The sequence below is a fragment of the Astyanax mexicanus genome, chromosome 21, assembly GCF_023375975.1.
Source record: "Astyanax mexicanus isolate ESR-SI-001 chromosome 21, AstMex3_surface, whole genome shotgun sequence".
NCBI classification, from domain to species: domain Eukaryota; kingdom Metazoa; phylum Chordata; class Actinopteri; order Characiformes; family Acestrorhamphidae; genus Astyanax; species Astyanax mexicanus.
The window spans coordinates 3,259,961-3,272,341 of NC_064428.1; the positions used below are offsets into that span (position 1 = coordinate 3,259,961).

Here is a 12,381-nt window from a genome sequence, read left to right on the forward strand (position 1 = left end):
ATCAAACAGTAGTTATTACAGTATAAAGAGTGTTAAAGTCACTACACACTTCAGTCAACAAACTGGCAAATTTATTACAGGATAACCCATGAGAATATATAAAACCTGATCAAGGAAAGAAGCCAAGCAGTTTTCTTTGCTTTTGATTTTTTACTATAGTACACATAGCCATGGGCAATGTTCTCAGAGGTTCTGCACTTCTTTTAGAAAGTGAACCACTTCTCCCAGAAACACTGCCAGCACCTGCTACTCACCACAAATACAACCCGAAGCAGTCTGACCCTTTTCTGGAGTTCTGTCTGACTTTCTTTTTTTTTTCTTTTTAGTGTGCAAGTGCACTTGAAAGAAATAAATGTAAATACCAAAAGCACTTGTAACTGCAATCAATTTCTGGGATAAGTAGTTCATGTTTGAAGGAAGAGAAGAGGGGAAATATATTTGGCCATAATTGCACTTGGCAGATCAGTGAGTCAGATCACACATCTAAAAATAAAAAAAAAAATCACAAATATTTATTTGAGGATTAACTTCACTTACACTAAATTATTTGATAAGGGCCCATATTCTCTATCAGGCTCTGATGTACCACCTCTCATCACTGTTAGGTCAAGGACAATACAGCTCAACACCATTTCAGTTACAGAGGAATACACTAACAACTTTCTGTTAAATAACATGCAGATAAGTGTGTACAGAGAGCATTTAAATAAGCCTGGGCTGTCTAAAATAAGTGTCTTTCAGCAAAACATATATAAAATAACAACTTAGCATCTTAAAATTATGATTTAGCATCTTAAAATAACAGCTTAGCATCTCAGAATAACGACTTAGCATCCTTAAATAATGGCTTAGCATCTCAAAATAACGACTTAGGATCTTAAAATAACAGTTTTTGCAGCATTACTACTGTCCTCTAATTTAAAAAACAAAGAACAGCCTTTTCTGAGATTATATATATATATATATATATATATATATATATATATATATATATATATATATATATATATATATATATATAATTCAATTTTTGCTTTTGGGTTTGTGGGTCACAACCTTAGGTGAACCTTTTTGTTAAAGTAGAATAAGATAAATAGTATGTTTAGCTTCATACGTGTATTTTTCTAAAACTTAAATTTCTGTTTATCCATATGTGACTAGGAAACATCCATGACCACAAGCGGCTGTTAAAAAGGTGTGTTGGTGGATTTTATAAAACTCAGCAGAGCATCAGAGTGTATTAATAAGTAGTAAATCTATTTGGGGAAATTTAAATGGTTTAGCGAACTGCAGTGCTGTGACCGCGAGCCAGCAGAACCGCTCCATGCAATATCTTGTGTGGTTCCTCACTTACGAAGCACTTAAGAACTTCAGCCTCGTCTTTTCTTTAAGGACCGGTGTTATGTCCGGTTGTGCTACCCTTATGTATATTTCAAATTAATATGTATTTAAAAATACAAAAATAAGCAAACTTTTATAAATATGCTTCCAACAGGATAATTAGATAAGCTAGCTAACTAACTCACTGCATCAAAAAGTAAAGGTAAGGTAATAGATGTGATTAGATAAACATATTTAATATTTTTAATGCTTATTATTGCTATTTTACATTTTTGTATCACTCAGACAAAGGATGACATAAAACGAAAAAATAAGTCCATGTGGTTGTAGGAAGCGTATATATGGGTAACTCGACACAACACCGGTAGCACCTAGCCCGTACACGGATCTCCTTAGCTACTACATTGGACACTAAACACACAAAATCCTAAACAATAATGCAGGCACCTATATTAGTATGATAAATGATATGCTTTATTTAACAATAAGATAAACAAACAGTGTAATGAAGGCTTAAATGTTAGAAGGTTAAGTAATCACAGAGCTAAGGCGCTAATTCAGCAACATCGTCCGAAAAAAAAAGAGGAATAATAATCCTATCCATCCTAAACGGAAATAGGCTTACCCATCACCTCGTCCAGAACTTGACCCCTCCTCCTTGCGTGAAAAAGGCTTATTGCCTGTGTGAGAGAGAGAGAGAGAAAGGCACTCTCCTCATGTGCATATTCATGAAGTCCATGCAGAGAGGGTTCTGATTGGCTTGTTCTATGCAAAGACTCTGTGAATCAGCCAATTAGTTTTTAGTGTGGGTGGGCAGTGTTTTTTTTCCCTCCTGGACGGGATACATTCAAGAGCATCACGGCTCCCACTAAAACTCATTTCCCCTCTGACTACTCTAAAGTATATCCATGTCTGGTTAAAGTAAAAAACAATGAAAGTCCTGCCCGCTGTACAGTTTGTAATAGTGATTTTAGCACACGAGGCTGAAGTTGATATTCGCAGCTCCCGCTTCATTAAAGCAATGAGAACTAAAGGGAGCGTTCCTCATTTTATATTAAACACCTCACAGATCAACACTGAAGCAGATAGAATGAAGGAAAGCAGTACAGCTGTGAATATACAATGTGTCTTTAAATGTAATATTATATACACAATATTCCATAATTTATTTTATCCAGTTTTGCTGTGTAAGTGTAATTCATTCATTTCCTAAGTAGGAAATATCTTAAATAGAGAAATAGCCTCCTTCTTTAAGGGAAACCCGCATTATATTTCTCTTGGGCCAGAACAAATACACATTAGATGAAGAGTTCTAGTCACCTACTTTAAGAAAAACCTAGAATTAGCCTGACCCAAGCTGATTTTACTCTGTAAAATTAATTAGTAACATGGCATACAAAGTCAAAATGCACCAAAAAATAAATATAAAGCCAATGTTCCAGTGTGATTTTGAAGGACTTTTTCATCTTGGGCCAAAACAAATACACAACAGATAAAGAGTTTTAGTCTTCTACTTAAAGAAATACCTGGAAATAGTCTGGCCCGAGCTGATTTCTTGATACAACCTATTAAAGTTTCATTTATATTATACAGTTAGTTATTCCCACCTACTACCCTAGCTTTATTTTGTATTCAATTTTGTATTTTACAAAAATAAACATGAGCTGCTTTTTTTAAAATTATTTTTACCTTGTTTGAAGAGCAACTCCTATGTTTATTGTTTATATTTTGTGTACAATTTTGTATTTTACAATAATGAACATAAGTTAATTTTTATTATTATTTTTAGCTTGTCTGAAAATGTTTTTTATGTTTATTATTGTAAAATACAAAATTGTATACAAAATATAAACAATGAACACTAACGAACATAATAAACTCGTGTTTATTTTTGTAAAATACAAAATCAAGCTCTGGTAGTAGGTGGGGATAACTGGCATTCATTAAATTTATCATATTAATCAAACTTAAGTTCTATTACAGCCCAGCTAAGCAAAAAAATACTGAAAGATCAAACAAATTTCTTATGAAGCTAAAACACAAAACTGAATATTAAACTCCCCAATCAACATTAAATTCTGTTTAGAAACATGATTTTAAAATTCTTGATATCAATAGTCCTATCGTTTTCAAAATAAAATTTTGTGGTTATGGATTATACTTTTGGTTCTTTAAACATTTGACCCTAATTTGACGCCATCCATAAACGTCTACTACCAAGTATCTCATGGTTGGGTTTACAGACATACAGTTATAGTAGATAGAGAATCTGTCAGAAAATGCTTTTAAACTGTATTCAAAAAATGTAAAAGATTTTTTAAATTCCGAACAAACCTGGAACCTGCACAAACTAACCGGACTCTCTAGCCAGACGAAAGCTGGGGTCAGTGAGGTGAAGACTGCAGAAGATTTCTCAACAGAATCTCAACACAAGCCAGAGAAAGTCATTTAAAATCTCACTGGAACATCTGCCTTTTAAAAAGACCTTTTATAAAAAATATATTAATTTTATGTGTTTATTATATATTAAATAATTAGAATATACATTTTACTGTGTAAAATTAGTTCCGGCCAGGCTAATGCCGAGTTTTCCTTAAAGTAGGAGGCTACTCCTCTATTTAAGATATTTCCTACTTATGAAATGAATGAATTACACTAACTGGAGAAAATAAGTGATGGAACATTGTGCATATAAAATTACATTTAATGACATATTGTACATTTACATTGTTAATAAACAGCTGTACTGCTTTTCATTCATTAATCCCTCAGTATTAGTATATGTGGTGTTGAAGCGGTAGAATTCAAATCAATAAGGAAAACTTATTCTCACCATTAGTCAAAAACAGGCAACTGATATCACACTGTGCTTTATCTGCTGACTGTCTTTAGCTTTGATTATCAAACTCAAATCTGAAGCCAAAATGGTCCCAAACAGCAGATTTATAAGATGACGGCGCCTCTTCAAATGTCATTTTCTCCATTTCACGCTCACTCGCCATGATCAGGCAGCTGAGAAAGTTTTGTTAAATTTACCCTCAAATCTTCAGCGTTTGCCTTCAGAGCTGCTCCTGGGAAAATCAGAAAAAAGTCTGATTGGTTGTTGCATGTTTGTTGAGAGACACGCCAAGAGAAGTAATATTGAAAAAAACAATCAACTATTAAATCTAATATACTTAATCTGCACTGTAACTTTAAGTTAGTATTAGTTATATTTATTTCTGAGAGTTATAAGGATTTATATTGATGTTCGGTACACAGACTAAATAACTGTAACTTAATAATGCAGATTTAGACCTTTCTGCTGTTTGAGAATTTAAACAGATGCTTATTTTCACTCAAATGCTGGAGTTTTAGAAATAAAAAATCTAGAGAGAAAAGAACTTTGACTGAACATAAATTTATTTTATTTCACTTTGCTATTATTAAACTGAAATTCACTTTTATTTTTATGTAAAGATATATGTTAGCATTGGTTTCTTATCACCAGGGCAAATTTATTAAAATATAAAATATATTCATTAATTAACTAAAATCTCATCCAGTGCTCTAAAAAGCTGCAGGCACTCGTAGCGGAGTTTGGCAGCGCTTGCAGAATTGCCTCTGTTTTCTTAAAAAATTTTTATAAATAATGTCGGATCAAGTGTAATTTAAACAGCAAAACCATGATATAAAACTCAATATAAACACTGTCATATAACCAGGAGAGACATCAGGCAAAATGCGCTGCGCCTCTCGCTCTATTTCGCAGTGCGGAGCCGAATTCAGTGCGATGCTACAAATAATATAAAACTCAGTTTGAGTGCGAAAAAGTTAATCAAATATTGTCAAATATAAATAATAGGTTGAGGTTTTGGTGAGACGTTTCCATGTTTTGAAACTAAAACTAATTGAAACTGAAACTTTTATTATTATCAGGCTTTTTATTCAGAAAGCCTGTGATTGTTTTAAATTTGTTTTTTTAATGATTTTGTTTTATATATCTTATTTTTTTTTTCATTTTATTTATTTGTATTATTTTATTTATCAAAATAGTTTATATAAATAATTATATTATATATATATATATTATTTTTTTCCCCATTGATTCCCATGTTCTTAATTTATTAATATTAATTTTATAATTTCTTATTATTTTACTTTATTTTCACTACTATTAATTTTTCTTCATAAGATTAATTTTTTTCCTATTTTACATATATATTTTATTCGTCTATTGTAAAAGTCAGTTTTTATTTCTAATTAAAAAAAAAAAAATGTTATACCTTTTAAACTGTAAATGCTCAGCGGCATTGTAAATGAGGCCCTATCCAGTGTAAATGATGGTTAATTGCTTGATTAATATTCAGTGTTGCAAACCTAGTTTTTACATAAACAATAAACAGAATAGAGAATAAAATAACTTTACTCTTCCCTTAAATGATCTTCACGGTGTGAGGTGCACTCACTGCACCCACCTACACTCGCTTTACAGCGGGAGAGCGTTCGCTCTGTTGTGCGGCACCGAAATACCGCCGTCCGGGTGTATCGAACCGAACAGGCCGAACCGAACGCTTTGATAAAATACCGGGAACCTTTGCATCCCTAATATATATATATATATATATATATATATATATATATATATATATATATAGTTTTTATAGGTGTTCGACTTAGCGTCTTAAAATAATGATTTAGCATCTCAAAATAAGGCTTAGTCTGTCAAAATAACGACTTAACGTCTTAAAATAACGACTTAACGTCTTAAAATAATGACTTAGCAATCCAGTTAATAATGAAGCAAATGGTGTGATAGTGAGAGAACAGCGCTGGGAGACTGTGGGGAGATTTTACGGTGTGAGCTGCGGGTTTATTTGCTGTAGCTGATCTATCAGCGCTGTGAATCGTGCTGTGGGTGAGAGCTGGCTGCACCGCTACGCTCCTCACTGGAGGTTTTTGGGGGAAGGGAATTCTGAGTAGCTCCGCCTCGTCTGAGCAGCTCTCGTGGGGAGACTGCAGGGAAATCTGATGCGTTTTCCCCGCGGAGGAGAGGAACATCAGGGCAGTGACTCGCCACAACACCGCGCTCTCGGATTACAGGACCCCGCTGGGACAGACTGTGTATCGGGGACGATGAGGGAGCAGCTGAGGAAGTAAGTGCGATGCAGGAGATTTCTACTAGAAAAATCAGAGGACGCTGCTGTTGGAGTTGACCGCGGTGTTGGGTTGGTTAGCTCCGCTAGCAGGAGCCCCGCAGGTGCCTCCTCCTCTCCGCTCTCCTCTCCCTGCTACAGAAAACACACCGCGGGGTCTTTACTCCACATTCCAGCGCTCCGGACCGCCCGGGGTTCAGGTGCTGCTGTGGGTCTTTATGCGACGAACCGCCACACTCAGTGTTTTAGTATCAGCCCGGTGTTCTGTCAAGTTGTGCTACCCATTGATATGTGCTACTTAGCGGCTCTGCGCATGCGCAAACCTTTACTCTAATTTTTACTGTTTTCATGTGTTTTTTTCCTAGAAGTGGGTAACCCAGGTCCAGAAAGTAAAAATCCATCCCAGGGTTTTGTACCAACTGTCTAAGCGGGTCTGCCGCAGCATGTGGCCCGTCCTGGCAGTTGGTACAAAACCCTGGGATGCGTTTTTACTTTCTGGACATGGGTTAAAGCTGTTTTTTCCTGATAATTTAGTTTTTTTTTTCATTGTACATTGTACAATCAGCGTTTATATATATATATGTATATATATATATAAAACGATGATTGTGATGGGTCCAGGTGCAATGTTTTTTTTTAAATGTTTTTAACTACCTATATTGCCCTATATATGTTTATCCAGATAATACAACTACAAAAGCATGTTTGTTAAAAAAATATTTGTTTTTACAGTTAAACATGAAACACTAGGGTATCACGGTTTGACAGTGTAGCAGAACCCGACACAACACCGGCTCCGGCTGAATCAGTCCCAGCGTTACACTGAATTAGCAGCCTAGTATGAGCTCGATGAGCTGCGGTGTGTAACCTACTCATTTATTATCACCAGCTCCGCACAGCTACAACACCATTTCTGCACGAGCCCACATTATTACTCTGCTTCCTTCCTGTTTTCTAAGGCCTTCAGACTGCTGCAGGTATTGGGATCTTAGTGGGAGACTTGGCACACGGCCATGATTAGCATGCACAGCTGTCCTATACAGGACCTCTAGCTTAGCGTGCGCAGGCTGTTATAACACCATACAGTGTTTTAACAATGTTCATCCACATTATACAGTACATTTCCATGATTTTTTTCATGATTTAACATGCCTTCAAGGAAAATGTTCATGACCATACGATTCTTAAACATCAGTGCAGACATGGACAAAATAGAACAAAAATAAACTAAAACTATAATCAGAATTCATGTTATATAGTAGGTGTTTAATATAATTTTAGTTCAAATTTTTATCCCATTTTCTTCCCAATTTAGACAATCACCCAACGCACTAATTCGGACTTCCCCCATCACTAGTGATGCCCCAACACCAGGAGGGTGAAGACTAGCACATGCCTCCTCCGATACATGTGAAGTCAGCCTCTTTTCGAACTGCTGCTAACGCAGCATTGCCCAGTGGCATCACAGTGCACTCAGAGGAAGGCGGACTTCGTTCCGATACATCAGCTCACAGACGCCTCATGCTGCAGACATCACCCTTTGGAGTAATGTGGGGAGAGAGTGCCATCTACCCACCCAAAAAATGCAAATTGTGCTCTCTTAGAGCTCCGTTAGCCGATGGCAAGCTATATAAACAGGAATCGAACCAGCAGTGGCAGTTCCTTATTCCGCTGGACCACTCGGAGCTCTACGAATCAGATTATATGACACACAATCTTCAAAAATAAAATGTGTGTCAGATCCTAAGAGCTTTATTGTGTTGGGCTAAATTACTGAATTAACTCTGAGATGACATATTTTAGATATTTCCCCATCGATAAATTGAAACACAAAGATTTGTAGATTTCTATTCCAAATTTCTATTTCCAAAACTTTCTGGTCATATTTATTTTTTCCAAAGATTTCTTTTTCAGTTTTTCAGCCAGTCACCTCTAAACCTGCTGTGTGTATGAGGTGACCAGGGTAATTGTTGGGAATCTGAAAGAATGTGTAATGGCAGTCAGCCAGATTCAGGGAATAGACAGACAGACAGACATTTTTCTACCAGCCCGAACATCTCTGTTCCAGATAATGACAGTTTTCACCAGCATCTGAATAAGCCTGTTGGAGTCTGTAATAATTCTCATGCTGATAGACCTCAATGACCCAATTTGGGCACTCGCGCAATAATTTTGTTGGCACATTTTTTTATGTAAATCAAAAAAGCCTTACCCGTATTCTGCCTGTTGACCATTACAGTGAGAGGATTGATGTATTTAGGGTATAAAATTTATTTATTTTTCTAGTTTGCTACCTTGGATTTAGTGAATTTATTTTAGTTTTTAAACGTAATACTAAATAATGGAAATCAGTTGAAGAGAAGAGTTAGGAATATTTAGATTTATGTAATAAGCATGTTTTTCATTGCAATCTTGCACTAAAACATACCCAGCCGGCATTTCAACGTTAATGTTATGGTTGAACCCAACGTTGGATTTGATGTTGATTTTAAAAAGTGAATCAATATTGATATGACAACATTGTTTCAACCGCGTTCATTTAACCATAGCTCACATTCGCAATGCTTAAAATTGTATGGAAGAGGGGAAAAAACACGTATGCCGATAAAAAATAAACAATTTCTTTCCTCTCTCTCAATATATATCTCAATATATAGTAACTATACAACTATAAACAAAAAGCTTTAATTACTACAAGTAGCTCAAACTGGAAAAACAATGAACAATAAACTTACATCACTGTAGTAAAGCTGAGTATAAAGAAAGTTACCCACCACTACCAATCTGATCAAACATCTGATCTCAAAAACACTAAAACAGTAACACTTATAGAACATAAACATTCCCCCAGGTATAGTGAATAATTGGTGCCAAATTAAAAAGCAGTAAAACAGGAAAAATGGAAGTAAAACCACTTTTTCATCCCTCCATCCAACCGTTTTTTTATTGTATGGTGATGAAATATAAGATGCTAATTAAAAAGGCAGAAGTTTGTGGACATTATGTTGATTCAACTTAAAATGTCAACATTTGCACAACCATTTAACATTAAATGCACCGCAGAACTAAATGTACAGCAGAACTAAGTGTAACAAATGTGACGCATCTAATTTTCTATTCATTAGGGTAGTAGTTCTAAGGGTCTTTAGGGTTTCCCAGGTGGTCTTGATATTTCCTCATGTAGAATATGCCATAGCCTGACAAGCACCTCAACAGGAATTAGGGGTGTCACGACTCTAAATCCTCGATTCAAATTTCTTTCCGATTGTAGGGTCACGATTCAATTTGATTCGATTTTCTTTTTTCTTTTTTTTACAGCAGAGAGGTCTATGCCAGTTTTAGATTAGTCTATGTTCAGTCATTGGTTTAATTCATCAAATTTACAATATCTTATTTCAAAAGGTGGGCTTGATATAAGTGATGCAAAGTGATACAAGTGATCTGTAATACACCACATTAGGCACTAATGGTTACATTTAAATAATTTATTTAGATATATTTGTAATGCCATCTAGTGTTTTTTTTTTGGTAGCAGCAGTGTGCACTATTAAAACAGCAATGTGCAACATAACAAAATAAATAAAAAAAATACAGGGACAGTCATGTACAAAATAATAGAACAATTAGAGCCTTAACAAATTGAACTCTATCCTACTATAACAGTTAAACATGAAAAATAAGACTTTAAGATTTTTCGGTCCCTGAGAATGAGAAGTTTTTTTCTTTAATAAAGATATATTATTAACTTTATCTGAGAGAAAGATGCTCCTTAAGGTACCAAAACTATTAACATATTTGAGGCTAGACAAAACAACTGTTATTTGTATATCTTCAAGTTTTTCTTTAAGAAGATGAGAATGTCCACATTCTCTGGAGAAAGAGCTGCTCTTTGAGCTACAGTGTGCTGCACCATTTGCGGGAGGCATCGTCGATCCTCTTTTTGACTTCGATGCTCGAGAAATATTGAAATTGTGACACCCCTAACTAGGGCTGTGACGATAATTTTATTACCGCAATACCGCGGTTATGGGACGTCACCGCGGTGATGAGCTCATTACCGTCATTACCGCATTTTTTTATGGCTGTCAAATCTGATTGACTGCGTTTTGAGCGGTAGTAAAATGCTCCATATAAGCACAACTGTGGTGAATTCAGTATTAATATGTCAAGTGTAAGTCCTACACTATAGGGCTGTGCAATATATCAAATATATTTTGATCGCGATAGATATTGGTGTCAAACGATCTCAAAATTCATAATATCGAATATAAAATTTTTTGTTATTTATCTGTGCTGCCGCTGCACTGGCGCGGCAGCGAATGGGTTAAGCAAAACGCGGTGCGTGGTACTCATTGAGGTCAGAACAGCTCTGGAGTCTCCTGCTCACTTCGTCTCCATTGATGCTGCTGAAGAGAGTGAAGATTAGCAGCACTAATATTGGCTCGGAAATGGAAGCTACAGGGCAGGCTCAGTAAGTTGAGAAAAAAGGAAGAAAAAGACTCAGAACAGAAGAGAATCATCTGCAAGATTTGCCGGAAAGTGGTGTCTGCACCTCTCGCCAACACATCAAACTAATTCACCCACCTCAAGGTAAACCATAGAGCCATGTAAGGTGTTCCGTGGTCACATTTTGAGAAAGTAAAATATATTAATTCATTGTCTGGCTGCTGGCTGTTCTGCGTGAGCACCGCGGAGAACGCGCGGCATTGCGCCTCAGTCTTGGTAAAAATAGTAAGGTTGGTTGAAGTGTAGTTCAAACAGCAAAGCAATGATATAAAACTATAACCACCATCTTTACTGAAATGTTGTTATCTGACCAAGTCTGAGGTAAAATGCGCTGCGCCTTGTCTCTTTCACAGCACGCGGAACTGAGTTCAGAACCGCTACAAATATAACCATATAAAACTCAGTTCAGATAAATAAACTTCAGATGAGTAAGGACACGTAAAGTGAAACAAAAATTGTCAAACATAAAGGACAGGTTTCTATTATTTTAAAATGGAACTAATGTCTTTTTTTTGGTCGGTTGTCTCTTGCGAGCCGATTTCTTAACGTCACGACATTTTAATCAACATATAATATGACGCGGGTCCCGTCAGGATATCTTGCGGCACAGACAGAACTGAATTGTTATTGGCGGGAACAGGAGTTTAATCAATCCAGAGGATGTGGGAGCACATTAATAAATAGTTAAGAAAATTGTAATAATCACGCAGTGATTCTCATGCACGCAACAAAAAAACCCTAAGCACAAAAAAGGAGCGGAGAATGGACCGACACGCGCACACACACACCGATTTTTTGTTTTGTAATGTGGTAAGAAACGTGACCGCACTATTCAGCGCGGTTTTAATAATTTTTTTTTTTATTTTAAGCACTAAATGTAATTTATTAAATTTATTTAGGACCGCGGGGCAGGTGCGGCAAAACTGTGTATGTGGCGGGCTGATGCGGGATTAAAAGAAGGATTTTTTTGCGGAACGGTAACGGGACAAAAAAGAAATGATGTCTGAATGAATTTCCTCCAATCGAATATAATTTAACATGGTTTAAGAATATAAAATAATTTATAAACAAACGAAATATTTAATATTGAGCTAATAGCCCAAGTGCAAAAATACAAAATCTGTAATACTCTGCACTGCACAATTCAAACGAAATAGCCGTAACGCAGCTGCGCTCCTGCCCTGCGATGCAGCCGAAGCCTGGTGTGAGGCAGCAGAAATTCTGGGGTGAAAACTACATAACTACACAACATAAGGAGACATAATGCACTCCAAATATTCAGGAGGGAAGTGAAATAAATGATACTGTACAGATATAATCTGTATCTAGTAGATATTTAATGAGAAATAAGAAGAGTGTGAATAAAAAAAAACAGACGCCTAACACAGACTTCTTGAGC

The 12,381-nt window shown here is 35.9% G+C and overlaps 1 protein-coding gene across 11 annotated transcripts in view; it reads left to right on the plus strand.

Annotated features, from left to right (window-relative positions):
- dmd (dystrophin) overlaps nt 1-12,381 on the plus strand; it is a 256,466-nt gene that overhangs the window by 104,961 nt on the left and 139,124 nt on the right. The window contains exon 1 of one of the 11 annotated variants that reach the window (XM_049469997.1): nt 6,273-6,476. The exons of the other annotated variants lie outside the window; for them this stretch is intronic. Within the exon in view, the coding sequence (XP_049325954.1) occupies nt 6,352-6,476 (125 nt within the window). The 5' untranslated portion in view covers nt 6,273-6,351. Of the gene's footprint in view, nt 1-6,272; nt 6,477-12,381 lie in introns of those variants that run through there. 11 annotated transcript variants of the gene reach the window in all.